Below are 25,508 nucleotides of genomic sequence, written 5' to 3' on the forward strand. Positions count from 1 at the left end.
TATTTCTGCAAACATCTCATATAGCACTTCTACCCTTTAGGTGAACGTTTTGCCAAAACCGTTAACAATTTTATCTACGACTGCTTCGAATTATCATAGTAAGCACCCAAACTAAAGAAATGAAGCGCAACTAATACATACATTTTGTATATATCTTAGATATTTAGTAAAGAAAGTATTCTACCAAACTAAGTTAGCAAAATAAAACAACTTACAATTACTGAAATAATTCCACTTAATTTTTTTTTCACAAGTAGCAAAACGCACATTGAATACACAAAAATAAACGATAACTGCTCAGAAAGTTCAGCAAGTGGAAGCCATAACACGAATCAATACTCAAACTCATTCGTACTTTTTTCCACTCTCACGACTCAGTGAGTCTAATAAGATTTTTAGAGTTAGAACCAACTAAGACATAAATTGTCGCTCATATTTGTATATGAGTGCTGTGTGTATTTCTATGATTTGGTTGGAATGAGTAATAGTATTTTATGAATTAGCATTGATACACACTTGCACCAATTGTTATGGCTCATGACTTAAGTACACCAATTTTATTGGTACTCAATGCAGATCTCTGATACGTACATTCCATCAGCTGCCTTCAGCATTCCACCATTTTCCTGATGGGTTTGCGATATGATAGCGCTGCAAAGGAATTCAAAACTAAAATAGCATAATTGACCTATGCTATGCCATGCCTTGCTATGCTAAGTAGATATGTATGTGTATTGGTACTCTTTTTGGCCTTTATTAATTAATTTACCAATTAAATCGACATGCAAATTAAACGTGCACTCGTTTCTATGTAACGGAATACTTTACATAAATATCTTTAAATTCATAATTAATGATTCATAAGGACCCAAGTGGAGTTTCCATAAGCACTTCACAGCTGTTGTTAAGTATTTGCGCATAACTCACTATGAATTGGTGTATATTAAGTTAGTGAAGTTTCTCTTACTTTTTAGTGTTTCTCTTGGAGGGTTGTAATATTTATTTGAAAAGCCATGAAATTGGAGTGTTATCAATGCTTTAAGTTCGTACAAAATAAATGGTTCATTAAGGGTGAATATTGAGTATGCTAGCTTAACCCAACAACATCTCTATTTGGGTCAATTATTTGAACGAAAATTTAATTTATGTTTCAGGTGAAGTTCAAACTCTCAATGATTTCTTCCATCAGCACCGATTGACGTTACAAAAATTCGAATCGTACAACAATCACAAATAATATGGATCAAATGTCTAATAATCCAGGCTCTAATTGGCTCGTAATGGAGATTGGTCCTTTCTGTCTTTTTTCTGCTTACAACGCACCCATCATTTTTGGCAAAATTTTTACACTTATTAACGTTTTTCTGAAAAAATATCAAAAGGTAAGGCTCGATGCCATTATGTATGGAACTCGATTTCTTTTGCATGGCCACCACGGTTACACTTGCAGAAATCCAGACGCTGAACACAATTTTCGACGACTCCCAAGCTTAAATCGGCCGATTCAGCTGCAATTTCGCGTTCGATATTCGTACGAAGTTCATCAATCGTCGCTGGCTTATTGGCATAGACCATAGACTGGACGTAGCTACACAGAAAATAGTTTAACGGCCTAGGCAGCCAATTGACCGGGCCATTTCGTAAGTTAACACGTTTACCTAACTTGGTTTTCAATAAATGACATATGTGACATTCGTTGTGTGTGTGTTTATGGCGCCGTCCTGCTGGAACCACATATTGTCCAAGTCCATATTAGACAATTCGGGCCACAAATATTCAGTTATCATTGAAATAAGTACAGGCGATCTTGATCATCACGGAAGAAGTACGCCACAAAGACGTCGCCGACAAATAAACCGCACTAAACCTAATTTTTTCGGGATGCAATGGTGACTCATGGAGTACGAGTGGATTACCGACTAACCAGTAATGCATATTTTGCTTATTGATGAAGCCATTCAGCCAGAAATGCGACTTATCGCAGAAGATGATTTTTCGCTTAAAATCCGGATCATTTTCAAGTTGTCACTTAGGCCTAATTCACGAACATACGACGATTCTGGTAGTCAAGCGGCTTCAGTGGTTACGTCAATTTGATCTTGTAAGGATGTAGCCAAAATCTGTTCACAAAATTCGCCACAACGACATGACAGAGATGCCCAACGCTTGAGAACGACGTGTGAGAGACTGATTTGAGTCTTCCTCAGTTGATGCGCTAGCGGCAGCAATATTCTCGACACTACGGGCACTTCTTTGTCTCACTGGCACGGGAACATTTTGTATTGTGCCTGTGGATTCAAATATTTCCACTGCTGCTCAATTGTTGAAATGACAGGACGATTATGACGACCATAAATTGGACGCAGCGCTCTTAAAGTTGAGGCCACTGACTCCGAATTTCGATAGTATATTTTAATAGTTTTGATTCGTTGTTAGATTGTATGTCTTTCCATGATAAAATTGCAAACTTTACTGAAGAGAAATATGAGAAAAGCGGGAAAAAATATGGCGTCGTGTGCTGTCCCATCGGTCTACTTTTTGTAGCGTTCCAATTGAAAAACCCGTTATATTAAAAATTTATCCCAAATAATGCTACACTAAATGAAAACTAATGAACCAAATTCCAAGAATATATGTATGTTTGTAGATTTGGGACAAAATCAGATTCTCTCTTTTGTCTATCAATGAACGCCTCTACAGTTCGGTTTTAGAAATATTGGATGCTATATTTTTAGACGTGTAGTTTTCAATGGGACTACAAGCCATCGTTCGCAACAATTGGAGCTGTGCCCATCTGCTTTATGGAACACTTTGGAGAAGGATCATAATCTGCGGGCTTACAAAATCCAATTTATGCAACAATTGAAACCGCACGATCACCAAGCACATCTCAAGTTCTGTGAATGGGCCCAGATCTAAACCGATCCAGATTTTCACAAGAAAATTTTGTTCAGCAAAGGAACCCACTTTTGGTTGAATGGATAAATTAGTAAAGGAAATTGTCACATTTGGAGTGATGAGAATCCACAAGCCATTGTTTAGTCACCGTTCACTATTTCGTATGCTACATAGAGATAATCATTGGTCCATATTTCTTCAAAAGTGCAGCGGGCCATAATGTTGCAGTTAATGGGGAACAGCAATTGGTGCGGTATTTTAGAGGCCACAAATCATGCGATCCACTGAACTATTTCTTGTGGCGTTGTATGAAGTTTGTTTTCCGATTGATTTCTGTAAAAAGTGGTCGAAAATTTGGCCTTTTACCTGGAGTTCATTCGAGTCGAGTTCGAACCAGTGGGAACCGAAGAGAATTTGATAAGAACGTCGAAAGAAACATACTTGCAAACAGCTCAATCAAGGTACAAATAAGGGTTGAGACGATCGAGCGAGATTCGTATAAAACTGTTTATAGGTTTTGTGGTTAGGGCTCATCATCGCAGCGGAATTCGCCGAATTTTGTTCTAAACTCAATGGATTTAATTAGAATTCATGCGATGAAGAAGCAAACAGGAAGCCTCAGCAATGATTTTGAATACACATTCACAACAGGCATGGATGGGTGCCAGGCAATCCAGGTAAGAAAACTAAGTGGTAAGCTGAAGAAATGACGTATATGGGAATCGAAGACAAGGTACAGCAAAGGACCGATATTGCGCTTGTAGGCATGATTGTTGTTATTTTGTCTGATGATATTGTTGTTGTTGCGATGACAATGCGCGAGTATGTCACACAACTCACGACACAATTGGCGAACATGACAACAAATAAAACAGATCGAAATCAAAACAGCGTTAGTTAACATGCCACCACAGGCAAAAGCAGCACAACAACAGCAACAACACGAACAAGAGCAGCCTCCTGCACACAGGCGATATGCCCCAAAGCACTGAAGCGCGGCTGGAGAGCAAACTTTTACCCACTCCAACTATATATATGAACATATATGTATGTATACAAGTATGTGGCATGAACGTAGTTACGTACAAACATGTGTGTGGAGGAGTGCAGTGCCTATAAGCTTCGATGGAAATTATTCATAAACGAGTGAATGCCGCAGCACCGGAACGGGTGAGCAAATAAACAAACAATGGCCACGGAATGACAGCGCGTTTGGCAACAAAGGAGCGCACCCACTACCACGCACACACACACACACACACATACAGATACAGACATGCAATCATGCAACTGAACATATGCACAATCAAACCATATGAATATTGGATTGTGTGTGTGTGTCAGTTCAACAATAAGGATGTAGTCGGTCGCCTCCAACAGTGTCGATAACAAAGAGTTTACAGGAGCGCGCTCCATTGTTGCCGTGGTGGGGTGGGAGGAGGAGCGTGTTGGCGAAGGCGACTGATTGTCAAGCAAATCAGCGCGAAAGCTGCCAACTGATTTGCCTCTGAGGAACCCCCTACCATTCAGCGCGCATTGGACCCAATGCACATTGGCGCATAGATACATACATACATACATATGTGCTTGGCGCGCGGTGGTACGGTGTAGTCACGGCAGTTGTTGGCTGCCGCGGCAGGTAAAATGTCGTGTGGTTTTATGACTTCATTAGCACCGCTGACATTAAGGGGCGCGCTCAAAGCAATTTGCATACAACAGTTGGCGCAAGCGCGGGCTCGGGCGCTGGCGTTGCGGGCGAAGCGGAGGTTGACATTCGCTCTGCTCCATAATTTATTTAAATTAGAATGCACTAATTTTTGCAAAATATACATTTTTCATATCACTCAAGTGGGTCGTTTGTGTTCACATGCCGTTATGCGTGTTTGAGTGTGGGTGACAGTAAACACGTGTACATCATAACGGTACAGTTTTTTTGCGGTAACTTGGGGCAACTCGCTGACCAATGCCTTCCACATTTTTAATTTGAAAGGTTTCAAAGTAAATTCGTTTCAGTTAAACAACGGCAAGATTTTGATTAAAAGTATGATTTAGAATATAATTTTGATAAATGTTATGCTCATCGGTCAGCGTCAACAGTTTTCCTGGTTGCGTGCATTGGGAAAGTAAGTTGCAACCGCCAATGGATGGAGTGAGTAGTGGCATACCAAATTTAACTCTCACTTATCTAACGGCCAGCAAAAAAATTTTATTGCCCTAGGTATAAGACATATTGGATATATTTGGGCCCAAAGTGCAATACAATAACTGAAAATTTCGGAAATGTGTGTTATGTTTTGCCAAATAAGGAGGCATCGAAATAAACCGAGATGCTTATGTCGAAAACATATGTTATATTTCTAACGAGTGATCCAAGTAGATGTACTTTTCTCAATAGCCTATTTTTAACAGATCACGTGTGAGTCGTGTCAAACTGTCATGTTATTTTTGTTCAGTGGCGTGGCTACAACTTCGGGCGCCCGGGGACAAGGATGTTCTGCCGCCCCCCTTTATCTACCTACCTAAATATCTTCGATATTAAGTATATAAAATTTAGGAAGGCCACGCAAATTCCGAAGTTCCAAAATTCTCACAATACGGTTTTTGAGGAAATCGATATACGTAGTAAATTTACAAGACATCTTATTAAAAGCCATAAAAAAAACCATTTTCGCCCAATTATCTTGTACACTTTTGACACAATTTTCAGGAATTTTTTCCCGAATTGGAGTTTTAAAAAACAGCGAAGATCGTTTTCCGCCCCCAAGACGTTGCGTCCGGGGCGACGGCCCCCTTCAACCTTCCCTAGCTACGCCACTGATTTTGTTTAGTATTGTTTGGCACTTCATCATGGAAAGACTTTATTACGAGAATTCACGTTCTGTAAAGAATGTGTTTCGGACGCTGCGCACAACTTATGGGCAACATTATCGGACTACTGAAGGTCTATTCACACCCCCATTACTTATCTTGAGACCTAGCACCCATTTTAGGATAATATTCGACCGAATAGACCACAACCAGCACGCAGTGATGAAAATATAGCAGCTATAGCTAAGAGTGTACACAAAGACCGAGGAGAATTGATTCGGCGCCGTTCGCAACAACTCGGACTGATGTATTAGACGACTTGGCGCATTTTACGTCGATATTTTAACTTGAAAGCGTACGAAAGACAGCTTGTACAAGAACCGAAGCTGCTTGACCTTTCCAAGCGACATCGCTTCGCTATATGGGCTCTTGAAAAGTTCCCAGATGATTCGACGTTTTTGAGCCAAAGTTTGTTCAGCAATGAGGCCCATTTCTGGCTTAATGAATATGTAAACAAACAAAATTGCCGCATTTGAGACGAAGAGCTACCTGAAGAGATTCAAGGGCTACCATTTCATTCAGAAAACTCAACGTTTTGGTGTGGTTTGTAGGACGATGGGATCATAGGTCCATATGTCTACAAAAACTAAGCCGATGAGAACGTAATCGTCAATGGATGGATGTCTGAAATTAAAGCTCATGATCTGAGTGACATTTGGTTTCAACAACACGGCGCCACTTCCTACACATCGCATCAATCAATGGATTTAATTACTTTAATTTCACGTTTTGGGCCGGTCGATTGGCCACAAAGATCGCGTGATATCACATAGTTAGATTTTTTTCCTGTGGTAATATTTAAAGTCTAAAGTCTATGCGTGGAGCCTATGCGCGGCCTTGGAGCAAAACATCACGCGTGTCATTCGCAATTTACCAGTTGAAATGCTCGAATGAGTTATAGAAAATTGGACTCAATGGATGGACAGATAATCTTCAAGAAATAACCATCAAAGAATGTGCTTTCGAATGACATAAAAACTTCCCATTAAAATTGAAGTTTCTATGTTATTTCTTTAAAAAAGTAAGGAACCTCAAAATGGATTACCCGTTTTTGAAACGCCTGTGAGCTTTTCTTTTGTAATTTTCTTGTTGACAATTTTTTTTTTTAGAATTAGCAGTAATTTGGTATTATTTGACGATCCTACAACGTAGATATCTTTCTTCCATCATATTTAGTCTTAGTTGAATCGCTCTCACTGTTTAGGGCCACTTCCATTCCACTTTTCAACCTTCCCATGCTAAGTTAGGAAATTTTCTACGAATGTCGCTATTATCCTTTCACCTTCCTTCCTAACTTGATTAAGTATAAAATCACTGAGTTTATTTTGAGAAAAAAGATTTTATTGTTTGGTGATATTCACATCCATTAGTAGGCTATACCGATATCTGGGTATTTGACGATTTAATTTTTCCTGCGTAGTCCATATGAATTGCTTTTGAAGTGGAAGTGCAATTTTAAATTTTAATCAGTTAAAACAGCATTTTGTGGACTGTGAATCTAGACATATCCACTTTTGAATTTTAGTGAAACATTAAAACTTTATGCACAATTTTTTGAAAATTTTGGTAAGGAGCCTGTACCTGGCGTTTGCAAGAGGTTCCAGAATTCCCATCATGACTACTAAATCTGCAGTTATACTAAAAAAACAAGGGGACATTAAATATTTTAACTAATAAGGTGGTACTCTCGTAGGCCCTAAGTAGGCCTAATCGTAGGGCACGGTCACTGTAACCAACCAATTTCAGACCATTTAAAAAATCTTATCGAATTAAGGTATTCCTGAAAGTAATCTAACGGTATCTTCGAATAACTTAATAGATTAGTCGTGACGATGTAACAAATAAATAAACGTTAAATTTGGCCAAGCAGCTAAATAATCGGTAAAGTCGAATATTCGTGATGCCAATGGAATATACTGCAATTAATGGGAAATCGAAAAAAGCTCAGAAAATTGAGGCGAGAGTTTGTCAAAAATTTTCCTAAATTTGCGACTAGACACGAGGCAATTCTTCTCAAACAAGACAACGATTGGCCTCATTTTACAAGATAGGTTAAAACCTATTTGGAAAATCGATGACTTGGAAGTTTTGATTCGTCCGGTTTACAGTCCATACCATGACTCTTCTGAACGCTATTTGTGGGGTCGATGTAAGAACGCCCTCACTGAAATACGCTTCTTATTCTTTTTTATTGCCATAGACACCGCTTACGCGATTATAGCCAATTTTACAACAGTCTGTTTTCTTCTTTTCTTTGGGGTGTATTCTACGTGGAGGATTCCAAACACTTCGCATAACCCTGGTGAGGGATGTTTCTCCTACTTGCTTTGGATCGCCTTCTAACGGATATTTTGTGAGTAGCCAGAGGATACTTGGTCTAAAACTGGAAATCGTGAGCTACTTGAGCCACACGTAACAGGATCGTGTCTGTCGTGTCTCATTTGCGTGAGCTTCTACACATGGCTCTATCCTCCATACGGTCCAAGGTAACAAAAACTGGTTTGACTCATTCTTCTCCATCAGAGCAGTGCAGCACTTATAGGATGGAATCCACAAATGGCTATTATACTTGTTTTCCTTCAATAAGCTTTCAAATGTAAAAACAACACGCTTGAATATAGTTCTGTCTCTTATAGCTGTCAAAAATAATCTAGGATCGCAAAATTAACAATGCAGTGGAATTGGACAAAATTCATTTTGATTATTTTATATCTAAAATATAGCGCTGTTGATCCTTTGGGTTCACCCTATTTCCCACATACTGTATACATATGTATGTGAGTAAACGCCGGTGTACATTTGAACGAAAATCGCTGACACATATTGTTAAGTGCAGATCGGTAAACGAAAGTCAATTCCGAATTGTTGGGTGAACATTAAATTGAATTTAAAGTCAGCAATGGTGACAACAACACAGCAATCAAAAATCAACTGCTCACGACAATGTCAATTTCATTGCAGGGAATAACGATGATCAACAACAGACGGCTGGAGTAGCACCGGCAGCCACCAAAACAACAACAAACGCAACGCCGCAGACAGCAAAGCAAACTCAGCTTGAGCGACGCCTATGCCTGGAGGCGCAGTGCCGTTGCTGCGAATGAAGTTGTGGCTGTGGCACAGCAATTGCTGCTGCTCTGACATACGCTGCAACAACGAGTGCTGCACTCAGCCGCGGCAGCCTACTCAGGCCGTTGATGATGAAGACGTCCTACACACATCAGCAGTTGTGCATCTCTGCATGCAACACAACACATTCGCCAACAACTGCAGGCCTGCCAATCGGCGTTCCAGCGGAGCAACCAGGTGGAGTGTGCCCATAAACTTGTGGAAGCACGAGTATGTCGCTGTCGCCAGCCCCAACTTGGTGAAAAGCCCTCCGATGTGGCATTGCTGCACTTTGGTAGTCAAATCAGCGGCAAGCATGGCGAAAATGTAGCGGCGATGAATTAGTAAGTTGCCATGTCGTCATGACACACAGCAGAGTGCATGCAATTTAATTTTGTCTACATTAAAGCCAAGGATCAGCAGCGCGCTCATTTGCTGTGCTTAAACCAAAAAATAAATAAACAGTGAAATAAGAAGTGAAATGCAAAACTCAGACAAAATGTGGCAAACGTGCGATTAAATGGCAAAAATTTAATTGACAAATCGCCATTGTCGTTGTCAAAACACAGCTCGTCATCGCTGTTGTTGTTGTTGTCGTTAACTGAAATGCCTCCCGACATGAAGAAATCATGATGTCTCATTTCGCGCAACTCACTCACGATCACTGGTTTGTGCAATTGCTAATGGTTTGCAACTTGGTTGCGCGCTAATTAATTGCTGCCAGCAGCAACAACAGTCAATGCAACTGCTGTCAATGCGCATGATCGACTTTCGCCGTCGCGTGTGCATACAGACACCACTTTACATATGTACAAGTATATTAGTGCGCGTTGCGTGATCAATTGAAGCGTACGATCGCTTGACGTTGCACGAACGCGCAACGGCGCTCATTCCCACTGTCAGCACTCTAGCACACACTCAGAGACTTGTGCTCGTGTGTAGCAGTTTTTATGGGTGCACACATTCGTACGAGTATTTATGCATTTGCAGTGAGAGTGGGCAGCGAAGTGTCAACATTTTCTTTTATTAATAAAAGCGGGCCAGCTTTATCGATTTTCGATCTGTGAACGTGCGAAAGATCTTAAGATGGCGAAATCGTATAATTACGTATTGAAATACATAAATAATTTTAGTTGACAAGAAATGACAGCTGAAAATTCACATTCACTTCCTGCTTCACACGTGTCGATGAAGATTTATGTTGGCTGAGTGGGCTGAATGCGGAATTTCAGGCGATCGCTGATCGCTGATAAGATTGTGTGCTTGTTGCAAGTTTATATGTATGTATGTATTGAGATGTTGGACTTTTGGCTTTATGTAAGCGTAAATAAGAATAATTTATCTTTCATAATCCTAATGCTATTCACATCTACTTACAACGACTTTATTATGGATTTTGCGGAATTTATAATCTGTCGAAAGCTTTGTCTAAAATTTCACCTACTTTTAGTGAACATCAAAGAGGCTTTTGTATCGTTAGCAGACGATAACTTTTAGCCCTTCATTTCTCAAAGATCAACATATAGATATATGTAGATACTTATAAATTATAATGCATTCAGGGCTTGTTTGATATATGTTTTCAACCTTGGCTGGATCTCGATAATGTACCCCTATTTTACGAAAGACCTGTAATGGTTTCCCAAACATAATGATATTCTTGGTATCTCCTAATCAGATGCACTAGCCAGAGCAGATACCACCCTACAATTAGACTTAGGAAAAGAGGAAATTTATATGTCTCTGACTACTTCTACATATTTAATCGAAAAACATGTTATACATACACACATATATACTGTATAACTGAGCGTGAGTGGACTCTATCCCTAACTTGTTCAACAAGCAGACAACCGTAACATGAATACAATGCCGTCTATTAAATTCAAAATAAATGGCATAAGAACTCTAGTAGGAGTGCGAACAGGTCTCGGTATAATTTGCAGACATGTCACTAGACTGAGGATAGAGATATTCAGAGATTTCCAATGTTTAGAAAAGAAGAGACTATGGAGCATTTTTTATGTGAATGTAGGGTAATGCATACGAAAATAATCGGAACGGAAATAATCGGGTTTTTATTGGTGCAACCTCCGAGATATCAGCCAATAGATATCTCGGAGGTTGCATCAATAAAACCCAAGTCTAGGACTCTGGTTCAATTTTCTCACCTGACATCTTAGAGATCAAGCTGGTGCTGACGCTGCCGAAAAGAAGAAATAAGAAGAATAAGGCTGAGCCGGAGTCCGAGGAAGACGAAGATATGGCTTTCGGTCTCTTCGACTAAACAGCTCAACACCAAAGTGTAAGTAAGAACTTCATGATTGGCATAGGGAGGTTCAGAGAGGACATAACTGAGTGAGAAGGGGTGTCACATTACGCCAAAGGCTTAAGTTAGTCGTCAGGCATTCACTCTACCTACTAATCTACCTACTAGTCTACCTAGTTGTTATTGGCAATTATTTGAATGATCAAATTATTGCATCTCATCAATCAGAAAAGTCCTACATATCAGGCTAAAACTTTTTAGATATACATATAATATCTACTATTTGAATAAGAGCAGAGTTGCAGTGGCTATAGATTCACGTCTGCCTATTCGAAATTTCAGTAACTGCAAGCGGCCTAGATTACTCCAAATACCTCTTTTTGGTGGACGTAGGTTTGGTAAGTCTGCTAAGCCAATGAGCCACGCATAGACCAGTTTTGATACTTTGCGATACCAGATGGAGTTCAGTTACTAGGTCTATGAGGAGTTGTCATCTTTTAGGTGACCCCAAATGCTTACAGAGTAGTCTTGCCAATGCAGGACAAGTGTACAAGAGATGTTCCATTCTTCTTCTTAATTGGCGTAGACACCGCTTACGCGATTATAGCCGAGTTAGCAACAGCGCGCCAGTCGTTTTTTCTTTTCGCTACGTAGCGCCAATTGGATATTCCAAGCGAAGCCAGGTCCTTCTCCACGTGGTCCTTCCAACGGAGTGGAGGTTTTCCTCTTCCTCTGCTTCCCCCGGCGAGTACTGCGTCGAATACTTTCAGAGCTGGAGTGTTTTCATCCATCCGGACAACATGACCTAGCCAGCGTAGCCGCTGTCTTTTAATTTGCTGAACTATCTCAATGTCGTCGTATATCTCGTACAGCTCATCGTTCCATCGAATGCGATATTCGCCGTGGCCAATGCGCAAAGGACCAAAAATCTTTCGCAGAATTTTTCTCTCGAAAACTCGTAACGTCGACTCATCGGTTGCTGTCATCGTCCAAGCCTCTGCACCATACAGCAGGATGGGAATTTTGAGCGACTTGTAGAGTTTAGCTTTTGTTCGTCGAGAGAGGACTTTACTTTTCAATTGCCTACTCAGTCCGAAGTAGCACCTGTTGGCAAGAGCAATCCTGCGTTGGATTTCCAGGCTGACATTGTTGGTGGTGTTAATGCTGGTTCCTAAATAGACAAAATTATCTACAACTTCAAAGTTATGACTGTCAATAGTGACGTGAGAGCCAAGTCGCGAGTGCGACGACTGTTTGTTTGATGACAGGAGATATTTCGTTTTGCCATCGTTCACTGCCAGACCCATATTCTGTGCTTCCTTGTCCAGCCTGGAGAAAGCAGAACTAATGGCGCGGGTATTGAGGCCGATGATACCAATATCATTGGCGTACGCCAGCAGCTGTACACTCTTATAGAAGATGGCAGAAATTTCTAGTTTCGGAATTGACTTTTACTTTTGACTTGCTCTAGTTCCTAGTTTAAAAAGTTAGCAGATCAGATTTCTTATCTTTTTCACATCAAAATAGGTACTTCAGAAATTAAAACAAGGCTTGTTAAGGTTCTTAAGTCATTTGACTTTTCATATATTTAATCAAACCGAAATTCAAAACATGCTTTCATACATTTCTTCTGGAATGAGCACCTAAACAAAGTGACCTTCACATTGGCGGGTAAGTACTTATGAGAATTGTCTTCTGATTGCTAAATATCCATTCCACTTGCAGTACTCTCATAATTTTAAACTGAACTAGTTATTTTTGAGCCAGAAAATCCTTCGTTAAATCATTAATTGCTCTTTCATCTTAACCTTATAGTAGAAAAGGACAGATTTTCTATACTTACCAGTCGCTTTTTGGAACTCCATACTTCCAAAGAGTTAACTGAAACCCTCTTTTGGATATTTTGCTAAGATTTTATTAATGAATATTACTCTCTTTTATACATACAAACCACTGCGATCTCATCTATCTACCCTTGCTTTGCTTTAGTAAAAATAAAAACTCAGTTTGATTTAATTTTTTTGAAGATTCTCTTTTTTAGTTTTTATTTTACTTAGTTGAATTTTAATAATTTTATATTTTCTTTTCAAGTATTTATTTGCTTTAAATATCGAATTAGATTTGATTTGATTTCATCCATATAACTATGTATTGTATGCATTTTTAGTAGGTATTTATGTATATACGGAATATTATGTATTTATGTAGTGGTAACTCACACAAAAAGGAAACATTTTCAGTTGCTGATAGTTTACATTAGTTGAAACATTAGATTGCTTATTTTTTCCATTTTTGTAATTTCTATTTTTTTTTTTTAGTATTTTCGTTTTCATTTTTCTTTCGTTTACACTTTCAACACGCTATACGCTTTGCATGCACTGCAACAGCAAGTACCGTTAACGGGAACAGTTTTCTAAAGATTTTTTAATTTTCATATGCTTTACAAATTTTACCGTAAAATTGTAATGATTGAATTTGCATTTATTGTACATAAGTATACATGTATGTGTGTGTGTGAGCATGTGTGTATATGTGTAAGCATGCCGAAGTGTATATTTACGAATTGCTTTAGCTCTACGACGCTGCAGTGAAAGAAACAGGCTTCTACGAGTAGTTGAAAAGTGGGCTTTAGGTTCGTGTGTATGTGTGCGACTATGAGTTTTTGTACTCTGTCGGTGTTTTTGTGTTTCTCTGTGTGTGTTTATTGCTGTGTCTGTGTGTGTGTATGGGTTGAAACGCATTGGTAGTAGTTGTTGATGTAATACCGTTATTTATATAATATTTAAAATATTTATTATTGCAATTAGTTAAATTCATTTAAGGACTACAAATATAAATTTACAGTTACACATTAATTTACTTTGTTGTTGCTTGCTTTTACTCATTAATTTAGGTATGCATATGTATAGGTATTTATGGGTAAACTTATTACTTACGTAAGTACACTGCACTTGCTTGCGGATTCACATAATTTATATGCGCTGTTGCTATGTACATAAGTATGCATGTGTGTATGTATGTGTCAGTATGTTTGTATGTATATACAGAAGTGTTTGTTTGCTTAGCTCGCTTTGTTTGGCGAAGCGTACGTTTTAACTGAATTAATATTACATAGCCATACATGCATTTACATGCTATTTACACACACATATGCCACTACAGTATGCATGTATGTGTACGCGTATTGCTGTATTATTCATTCGACAATTAATCTGCGCATAGATTCTTACATTTATTAGGACTAGTCTTTGGTAGCATCAGTTGCAATTGTTGTTTCGTGTATGAGTCTGTCTGTGTATGCATTTGTGTGTGTGTGCATTACTATTTATTGTTAATTGTTGCTGTTGTTGTAGTTGTACAATTTTCAACTAATTACATAGCGAAATTACTACAGTTACTTAATGCTTTGCGGTGTTGTACTTGAGACACACACACACACGTGCGTGAGTTGACTGCTCTGAAGTGTGTGTGTGTGTGTATAAACGCTTAGGTAAACAAATAGAATTAGCTTAATTTCGTTATGTATGAAGTGGTAGTAGTTCTAGTTGTTGTTGTTGTATGCATGTTGAACTCTTGAAAAGGAATGTTTGTGTTTTGGTTATAGTTTAAATAGTTCCTACTAATGAAATACACTCTTGTCATGACCTTTGTTTTTGTGGAAGGCAGTCATGAGCAAGCTTAGCATAATAAATATCACTCTGATGAAATACTTAGTAATTAGTTACAATAGTTTCACTTAGCCGCTATTACAAACACACTAAACGTAAATTTATTTAGATACAAGCTACATTAGTTGAAGTGATGATTTTGGACAGTTTTGCTGCTGCTTTTTGGCTCGAACAGCGCACCAAGTCTTTAACAGCATTAATTTTTCCCTACGCTTAATTACTTATGTAAATATTATATATACTTATGTAACGGTATTCATATATATATACATATATATGTATGTATATATATATATATATATATATAATGATATTATTTTGGAAATTTCTTTACCGTTATGCACTTACAGCTATTTACTATACAGTTTTTAATTATTTACAACAAAAATACAATCCACTTACAGTTAGTTGAGGAATAAAAAAATATATTTACAAACATTATTTAGCATTTGAAAATAGTTTCTATATAACATTTAAGTACCTACATAGTATACAAGTATTGATAGGAGCGCTGCGCAGAGACGTAGTGGCGCAAAAGATCTAAATAAAAGGTTTACACGCTTTAAAATATTTAGTTTCATAATTTCATGCTGTTTTTTATGCATAAAAATTTAAAATTTTTGTGTTTCAAATAATTTTGCTAGCAAGAAAATTTAGTTGTGATAAAATTTTTAAAAAAAATTTACAGATTTTTTCTGAAAGAAATTTACAAAACTTTTTTCAAACAAATTTTGAAAACTTTTTCAAACAAACAAGTTTTTGCGCGCAAGAATATTTAGTTGTGACAAAATTAAAAAAAAAAATCATAATTTTTTCAAACAAATTTACAAAACTTTTTCAAACGAAATTACAAAACTTTTTTTAAACAAACAAATTTTTATGAGCAAGAAAATTTAGTTGCGATAAAAATTAAAAAAAAAAACTTACAGAATTTTTTTTTTAAATAAATTTCGACAACTTTTCCAAACAAACAAATTTTTTTATACAAATTTAGTTTTTTTAGATTTTTTTCTGTGTTATATATTATCTACATTTGACATATTTATTTACTCACAATAACCTTAATGCGTGTTGAAAGAATATTTTTTTCCTAATAAATTTTTGATTATTTTTTTGAAATTTTTTACATCGCTGTTAGTCATTCTGAAATAAATTTTCAATATTATTATTTTTTTACAGCGCTGTGAGCTACTATTTATCAACTTGTTTTCGAAAACTTTTTTTTCAACATTTTTTTGCAGCGCTGTTTGTAACTTTTTACAAATTACTTTAAAATAACTGTTTCTAAAACTTTTTTTACAGTGTAGTTAGCCATTTTGAAATACATTGCAGTATTATTGATTTATTTTCAACGCTGTTAGCTGTTTTGACATTTCTGTTTACTCACAATAACATTTTGCATTGCTCGCATTGATTTATTTATTTTTCTGCCACCAATTTTCGACACTTTAGTATATTTAGCATAACAATTTTATTTTTTCAAAATTAATTTTAATTGTTTTTACACAACAACCGTTTGTGGAGTTGTAGTATTTTTTTCTAATTTCAATAAATTTCTGCTTTATTAATTTGTGACAATGTTGTTTTTGCAAAATTTTTTGTTTAAATATAATTTTTTCGTGATTTATTTGCAAGCACTTGCCACCGATTTTGCGCACTTTAACTGTTTTTGTTATTCCTATATTCGTATAAATATTCACTTGTCTATTTTTTGTCATAAAAATATGATTTTTTTTCGCTCTGATATGATTTTTTCACGCACTCATGCAATTATTTTATAGTCCTCTTTAACTGCATGAGTTGCTGTTATTTTTTCTGCCATAAATTACCACTTTTTTATCAGTTTATTAAGATTTTTACTCGATCAGCAAAATTTTATGTATGTATGTATGTATGTATCTTTTATGGGTTGATATAAAAATGCCTGTGGGTGTGGGTAGCTTTGAATTATTGCTGACTGCGCACTCCAAAAGAAATACGCTTTTCTAAAGTTCCAGGACTTTCCGAAATAATATAAGTACAGTCTCTCTCAGAAAACTGATTTTTGAACTCAAAACTTAAATTTTTTGTTAACGAATCATACTTATAGTTCACCCAAGTTTCGCTGCTTCAGTTACATTCACATTTTGATTGGAAAAATTAACGCTTAAAGTGTCTCAGTTGATCCTTATTAGACGTTGATTATATTCAGTATCCCCATCCTCTCATAGAAACTCTGAGAACCGATATTTCATAATCAGTTACTCTAAGCTCTCATGTGCGAAAAAATACTTTCCATTAATTTAAGCTCTATGAGATCCAATAATAGATAGCACGACATCCACGCTTTGAAACCCTTCATTGTTTTGTTTTTGTAATAGCCGAAGCACGAAACTGCGTTGGTCACGGTGTTTTGCGCCAAAAAAATCCCATCAACTGCACAAGCCAATTGAGTTATCTTATCTTATTTCGGAGAGGATATGAAATATGACAGCAGAATGAACCGACTAATGAAGAAGGAAATGCAGTGAGCCAGTCTTTTTTCCAAAGAACTGGTTGCGAATTAACGGAAATGAGTGCAATTGACATAAAAACCAACACATAGCCTTTGGAAATGCTTGAAAATGCCAAGCGCCACGAGGAGCAGTTTACTTTTTTATAAAGAATTCCTCTTTCGTTCTGCAGAAAGGCGGCAGTAAGGAATCGTTTAATTTCACTGCGGGGTTCTTATGCGACTTAACAAGTGCATAAACGTGAGCTGGTGTACATGCGTGTGTGTGTATGTGTGTGAAAGACGCTGCTCACAAAGGACGAAACGTGACTGACATGCTGATGTCATTGCTGGTAGACAAATGCACACACATACACATGCAGCAGTTATGCCGCCAGCGAAATGCTGCTGCAACATTTATTTTTCTCAGTGTTTTTTTTTTGTTTTTATTTTTCAGCGAAAGCACTCATTCTTTATTTCTTCAACACTTGGCTGCGATTGTTACTTTTTCAGTTGTTTTATTTGTTTTTTTTTTCACTGCCTCTTGAATGCTGCACTCGCACCGGAAGGCCTGCACGTGTGTGTGTGTGTGAGAATATGTGTGCGCGCCAGAAAATCAGCGTGTGTCGCCAGTCGGCCAGTGGTTACTACTTTCCATTCGGCAGGACTATTGGCATCCACACAACACGACATACATATGTATCAGTCTGTTGTTGCTGAAGTATGTGTGTCTCCAGTGGAGTATTTTTAAGGATTATGTCTTGCCATGATACCATCGTTAAATTGCGACTGTAAACGTGTGCTTAGAATTTTTGATCGCTGATAATTTGTATGATATGCTGGCGATGGCGGGCAAAGGCAAAAGAAACAACGAAAAAGGGAAGGAAAAACAGACGGGATTGTTAGAGATTTGACGGTTCTTATGGGTGCAATTTAAAGTGGATTGTTGTGCACGGCAGGCATACAAAAAGAACAAAAATAACAACAAGAATGCAATCGAAAAAAAAACTCGTACAACTTTATATGCCTTGGCCGTATAAGCACGTCGCAATGCTGAAAGTATCCGTTTCAATTCCCGGTAAGTACTCAGTACTCACATATGTATGTTGGCTACCAAGCCAATAAATATTTATATGAGTCGATTCGTAGGGAAGAGGTTCCAGGAAAATTTTGCGCTAGAAAAGGTTTCCAAAAAAGCAAAAAAAATATTAACTACTGACGAGCGTGTGTATAAAGTTGTAAGTACTTGTCGCTTTAAAGGCGCTGTGGCCTTGCCTCTCGGAACTCATAAATAAGTGATTACAGACTAGAGATCTTTATCAATTGCCGTACCCAATCAATAAATATAACAACTCACTAGACTCGCTGCAGTTGCTCTGCCACTTGAATTGGCGTCTTGCTTAAAGTGTGTGAAATAGATTTGTATGTAAATAACTGTTAATTACTTCGTTAATATATGAAAACATGTGCGCTTCGGTTTTCAAGTGTTTTGGAGACAGTTACAGCTGTTACAGGTCTAGCTGGGAAAGTGCTTGGGACAGCGCTTGAATTTTTGACAACTAATATTGCCTCTAAAGAGTTTCTGGGAAAAGCTGCCATGTTATTTTTTTACAGTACCTGGCGAATCTGGCGTGACCTTAGCTGAAGGACTTGAGGACAGTTTTTCGACAAAATAATAAGTTTTCAATCTATATATGGTAATAATCCACCGATTATTTTACATTATGATATGCAATTCTGCGTGGCCCGACAGAACAAAAATATTGACTGACTCAATCACCATATTCTCGAAGCAACAGTGTCAGACAGCAGGCCAACAAGTCATGTTAGAAGTTCAAAAAGGACAGGTTTTTGCAGGTTGCAAAAAATATTTTCAATATGAATCAATTTCTCTCGTTTGGGGTGTAACTCTTTCGGAGTGCGTTCGCAATCTTTCACTGATAATTCTTCAAGGCAAACTCAGATTCTTACATGATCTACATTTGGTCAAAATGACTGCTTTCTAGCAATACCATGGATCTCTGAGTTTTGTTTAATATTTACAAACAGGAGCGTTTCAAAAACCAGCTTACTTTACTTGGCACAAGCTTTGTCTCAGCGTTGCGCACCGAAATTTCACCGCGCACTTCACCGACACATGGCCACCGCTGGCGCGCTCAATGCCATATCCAATCATTCTTTAATTGCTCCGAGCTGCATGATTTCGTCCAAATAAATTCGGTGGCCTCCACTTCGCGCTGTTGTCGCTGCAACTGCTGCTGGTGCTGCTGTTGTTGTTGTTGTTGCCGCTGATAATGGTCGCGATACGGATGCACCGGTAGCAACGTCATTGCGCCGCTCAACGTGGCGGGCATACGACTTTTGTACGCTTGCACTCAGCTGGCCACCACAATTGTTGCATTCGGCCAACGACATGAGGACTCGTCACCCATTTCGCCAGCGCCGCGCCGGCTCATGCCTACACCGACACCAACCACACCCGCGCCGAAGCCAACTGTCACACCATCGGACACATTGTAGGCCGCTTGCTGCTGGTGCTGTGGTTGTTGTTGTTGTTGCTGATGGTGGTGCTGCAACGGCTGATGTTGCAGCTGCAGCGTGCGCGACTTATTGTTGTTCGCCACCGCCACCGGTAGGGTTGGCGTGTCGGACAGCGATGACAGCGACGAGCTGTGTTGGCGTTGGTGTTGCAGCTGCAATTGCAGCTCCTGCGGTTGATGGTATTCGTGCTCGTATTCATAATCGGGCGCGCGCTGATGACCGCTGATGCTGCGGTGTAGTGACGCTTGATGCTGTTGATATGGATGGTGGTAGTATTGTTGCTGCTGTTGCTGTTGTTGGTGTGGCAGCTGTGGCGGCTGCGTGGCATTCGGCGTGACCGCGTTCGAATGCAGGGGTCCCGCTGATGCGCCCATTGCGGTCATTGTGGTCAGCGACGAGGCGGCCGATAGCGATGGCTGCTGCAAGCCGCGCACACTATCCGCTGGATGCGCTGTATAAATATTGCTGCGGCGCAAATGATTGTTGTTGTTGCTGCCGTTGGTGCGCTTGTTGCGTGACCACCATTGCACATGCGTCTCTGTGTATATGTGTGTGAGGAGTACAGCGCGCACCAAAGGCAATACACACAGGCGTGCCATGAAGTGAAGTGTAGTGAAGAGAAGAAAGGGGGGAGAAGAGAGTTATTGTAGTTTCAGTCAACTAAATGCATTAAATTTTCGGTTAATTCAATTTCGTTTTCGTTTAGTTTTGGGTTTGTGTGGTTTTAATTTTGAATTTTTGGGAGGAGTTGAGCACGCGCTCAGAATTTCTCAGTGCTGCGCGCAGCCACCATAACCGCCGCTTCAACTATGGGCATATCAGCTTCTTCGACCGGTGACGCGTCTATCTCCAGCGTCGTCGGCTCTTCATAAGCCACCGACGATTCGGCATAACTGTCACTGCAAATGCTCTCATCATCGCCCCTTCTACTACTGCCACTACCACTACTACCACTGTGACTCGCAATGCTACTACAACTCCGCCGCTCGATCACCGCATCGTGATGCGCCTCCATTGGTGGCGACGGTGGCGGTGGCAGCGAACGCGTAAACATGTCAATGCGTTGTTTTAGCAATTTTTGCTTTTGTGCCGCCTTGGTCAATGCCACTGTGCCAGCGTGCACCGTAGCGCTGCTGTAGTAGCTTGGTGGCCGATATATGGTCGACAGACTGGTGCGTTGCGTGCTCTGGCTGTCATTCGTCAGCGACGAGGAAGAGCAACTATTGCTCACATAATGCATTGGCAGCGGCTGAGGTAATCGCTTGTGTTGTTGTTGTTGTATATGTTGATGTTGTTGCTGTTGTTGGTGATGGTGTGTTGTCATGGCGTTATGGTGGCTAGACAACGACGGATACTGTGCGTGTAGGTTACGATAGGCAGTGGGATACAAATGTCGGTGGTGTTCGTGTACATATTGGTTGAGGTTTTGGTTGTGTTGGTGTTGGTATGGATAATGATGGTTAAGGTGTTGGTTATATTGTAGTTGTTGGTTATTGTGATGATGGTGGTGGTGGTGGTGTTGTTGTTGGATATAGGGTGCTGGATCGTCGTCAGCAAGTTTAGTACACTTACCGTTACGGTTGTTCGTTGGTTTTTTCCTGCAAGCGACAGAAGAGCAGACAGTTAGAGAGAGGACATTGTAAAAGTAGAAATAGTGTTTTAGGGCAAGCTAAAGCTAGGTTAGCATATTTATGTTTAGAAGTCTAATAACTTTCGAAAACGAAAAGCGAAGTTTGAGATAATAAACCTGATTACAAAGAAAATAGTTTTCTTTTTAAGAAGACGGACTGTTGAGAATGATTTATACTCGTATCCTTGCATGAATTAAAATATTGCTCGCGATGATCGAGAGAACCTTTCGGCATTCTAAAAATTCCAATTTTAACATCTCAAGCACAGCGCTTTATGGATTTTTTTAATTTAAAAGCGCTTGAACTAAGAAAAGAATTTAAAAAATTTCGAAAAATGAAAAAGTATTCGCTAAAACCATTTTTTGCAGTTCCAAATGTAAACCGTATGTATATAAATATATAAAAGAGGTCAATTAAACTCACAGTGGCAAATATCCGTTTCCTTTTTGAAACACTATAGCCTGCGCCCGAAGGTTAATTCGTGCAATTATCCTTTCGCTTGGATATATTTTATTTGAGATTATGTGCATATATATCCTGTTTTCATATTTCACAGAGGGTTGCCACTCTTCCATTTATAATTGGTATCACATTTCTCAACTAATCCCCACTTAATTGGTTTCAAACCCATACCTTTTTACAGACAGGAGTTTATACTTTACTGCCATATATGCTCATGAATGAAATGAAGTCACCCCAAAAGGACTAATATCATAATTCAGTCACGAATATTTATACTTTATAAAAGTCTATAGTGTAATGTGCAATTGTAATTGAACTCACCTTCTGCAGCGCACAACCGTCACCATGACAATCGCTCCCAGCAATGCTGACAGCACCGAAACGATAATCAGCGTCAAGGGCCAGCCCAATTCGGAAGCTTTTTCTGCAAGCGAAATAGAAAAAAAAGAGCAGAACATAAGCGGAAATTAGTTATGGTATGCCATATCCGGCGGAAAGCAGAGATAACCAAATCCTTTACGAGCTTTCATGCCAAATGCATTGCCCAAAATGTTAAAGGGCTAACAGGTTCATACGCGCATACATACAAACAAGCACACAAACGCAAGCAAACGTATAAACGAGCGTGTATGTGTTTTTGGACAGACATTCGTGCACATTTTCACAGCAAACTTCATATCGAAAATCATACCAATACACCTGGTTGTGAGTGTGTGAGCTTCGCAAATCGATTTATATATATGTATTAATGCAAAGTTCCCGGGAAATGCCGGTTGCACGTAAAGCCTTTAGCTGTCTCCGTTTTTCGCAAATGCGCTGACAACAGCAATCCCGTTTTTGCATACCTTAATACATTTGCATAGATAATGATTGCAAAGCTCATGCACAAACACATGGGTAGGATTTTTAAATTCACAAACACGCATATATACACACACGCGCAAGCAGTGTGCGGAAGCACTCACATACAACGGTGCCTACTCGCACATATCTCTCACCCAACACAAGCAATTTCATTTAATGACAGTATACTTTTACTCTCAAGCACACAGCCACAAACACACACACACACCTACACAGAAACAGACACTTGCACACACTCAGTAACCCATCCATCCATTCATCCACCCACTTTACTCACCTATTGTGCCCTCGAACATGAATGTACTCTTCGTTGGCATGGCCCATGAGCACAAATCACACGTTGTCAGTCCATCACTCAGCACCGGCTCATCGACTAGGAATGGCGGACGGGGTGGCGGCGGCACGAAACGTCCATTCCACAAGCCATTATCGGAAGCATCAAATGCCAATGGCGAGCCAAACAAATCGTCATCGTCGTCGAATATATCGAAGGACACATCACGAAAATTGCTCAAATCCTCAGCTGAACTTGCGACAAGATTCTCTATACTCGGCGGCCGGAAGGTTGGATATGTGACAGCAGCACCACGATTGCTAATAGCACTACTGCTACTACTACTGATGGCGCTGCTGTGGCTGCTGCTGGTGAGTGTGTTGGTGGTGGTGGCATTTGTGACGGCATCGATGGCAGGCAGAAAATTGGTTAGCAACTTATTGGCGAGGCGGCTGGGCAGCGCGGCAACGGAGGCGGCAGTTAGATCAACATTTACGCCTACTCTACTTCCACCTCCGGTGTCCGTATCGACATCTGGTTGCAGTCGTCGCTCCAAAGCATCCGGCTGTTGAGTTGATATGCTATTGTGGTTGTAGCTGGCGATGCCAGCTGTTGCCGTTGCTGTTGCTATAGTTGTTGTGGACGATGTTGTCGCAGCTGCTGCTGCTGCCGCTGCCACTGTGGCTGCGGATGTGAGCAGTGAGGCGGCTGCTGTCGCTGCGGCAAGCACTGTCGCTCTGATTGGCCGTAGGCAGCGGGTGGGCGCGGGTCTTGTCGCTTCACTTGTTATGGCAGGCATTTTATTTACTTTTTGTTTGCACGTTGCTAGTCCTTTCTTATTGTTATTTTTATTTTTGTTTGTTTGTTGTTGCTTTTTGCTACAATAAACTCTAAAGTTCTTTTTTTAACCTTTATCTAAGCTTTCTTCTATATGTGTGTGTGTAAGCGTAGTAACTTTTGTTTTGCTTTCTAGTTTCTTTATTGCTTGGCAGAGGATTAGTTGGCATTCAATTCACAGGATGTGCCTGCGCTTATGCTCAACTTAAAATGTGTACTTTAGTGAGATTGAAACCGTTTCCTCCCATTCGACACACCAGCGCCGTATGTGCCCCGCTTGTTTTAGGTTTTCTGCCACTACAGTGCAATTTTTTATGGCACGAGTGTATACTTTGTAGTTTTCTCTGTGCAATATTTTATACGATTATCACTTTGTGTGCAGGAATTTTCAACACAATCTGATGTGCCGACACATTTCTATGCTTTTTTGCGCTTTTTTGTGTTTTTTTCAATTCTTTTTGATTTTCTTTTTGTTGCAATTTTCCAACTCTCCGTCTTCTTTCGCTTTGATTATTATCCTTTTTTGGGCTTATCGTCTGCTGTTGTCACATGTGATTGAAGTCAATTGCAGTAACTAAAGCCGAGCTGTAACGAGAAAAAAGGAAACGTAAGGAAATGAGTGAAAGAGATTAAAAATGTGTTTAATGTAGTTCTCGTTTTTTGTCTAGATTTTATTGCCACTAAAGGACAAACGCTGAACTTCATGTCCAATGAACGGAGAGAGTGTTAACTGCCACAAAATATGTGTGTGTGTGCGAAATGTGTTTCAATCTGTTAAATAAGCCAATAGAAAGTACTTTTCTTAATTGAAACTCAGTGCTTGAAAGGGATGTGGAAGCTGGTTATGTGTAATTTAGCGCACAGTTGTAAGGAGATTTGTTCACGATAAAAAGGTCAACTGTCATTGGTAATGAAATTGCTAGGGTTTAGCAATTGTTGTTGTAGAAAGCATATTTAGCGCAATTACTGAAAAATTTCACTTAAAACTAAAAAACATGAATATTTGAGTGTTCTAGAAAATCCATACGAGTTTTTTCGATTTTTTGAATCCATGACTCCAAACACGAATACTATAACCTTTAACCCTCAAAACCGCAGTTTTCAAATAAAAGGTGTTTATAGTTAACTTTTGGTTTAAGGCTAAACATCTAAGAATAAAAAATTGAGGATCAAAACAGCACTTTTATAAAAAAAAGTGTTGGAGCTAAACTCCGTGTTTGAAAACAGAGTTTATCATTAAGCACCTAAAAGAATGCAAGTTTACTGCCATTTTCAAATTTTTGATAAATAATTTAAATTATTAAAAAGTGTTTAATAGTCGAGTTAAATAAACTCGAGGTTATGACGCATTTAAACACCTTATTGGAGAAGTGCAGTCTAGTGCCTTGATTTTAAGAATTTATAGTAGGTAAAATGCTTAACGCTAAACATCTAAATAAACTCGAGTTTATGGCGTATTTTATATAAATTTAAAGCACATTTGCTTGGTCTTCAAGTCATATTATGACATAACGGGATTGAAAAAATTTATATATAAAATATTTAAAGCTAAACACCTAAATTAACTCGAGTTTATAGCTAATTAACTCTTAATGGAAATTGCATTTTCTTGAGTTTC

The 25,508-nt window shown here is 38.9% G+C and overlaps 1 protein-coding gene across 2 annotated transcripts in view; it reads right to left on the reverse strand.

Moving 5' to 3' along the window:
- Positions 1 to 15,779: 15,779 nt before the first annotated feature.
- LOC120778447 overlaps positions 15,780 to 25,508 on the reverse strand; it is a 30,001-nt gene continuing 20,272 nt past the window's right edge. Inside the window, exons 2-5 of one of the 2 annotated variants that reach the window (XM_040110240.1) lie at positions 23,057 to 24,475; positions 22,237 to 22,339; positions 21,395 to 21,420; positions 15,780 to 20,360 (exon numbers count right to left, since the gene is read on the reverse strand). In XM_040110240.1, coding sequence (XP_039966174.1) covers positions 19,657 to 20,360; positions 21,395 to 21,420; positions 22,237 to 22,339; positions 23,057 to 23,852 — 1,629 coding nt within the window. In that variant the 5' untranslated portion in view covers positions 23,853 to 24,475 and the 3' untranslated portion in view covers positions 15,780 to 19,656. Of the gene's footprint in view, positions 20,361 to 20,420; positions 21,421 to 22,236; positions 22,340 to 23,056; positions 24,476 to 25,508 lie in introns of those variants that run through there. The other variant, XM_040110238.1, reaches the window with a different exon arrangement.

The sequence above is a fragment of the Bactrocera tryoni genome, chromosome 5 (assembly GCF_016617805.1).
Source record: "Bactrocera tryoni isolate S06 chromosome 5, CSIRO_BtryS06_freeze2, whole genome shotgun sequence".
In the NCBI taxonomy this organism is placed as follows: domain Eukaryota; kingdom Metazoa; phylum Arthropoda; class Insecta; order Diptera; family Tephritidae; genus Bactrocera; species Bactrocera tryoni.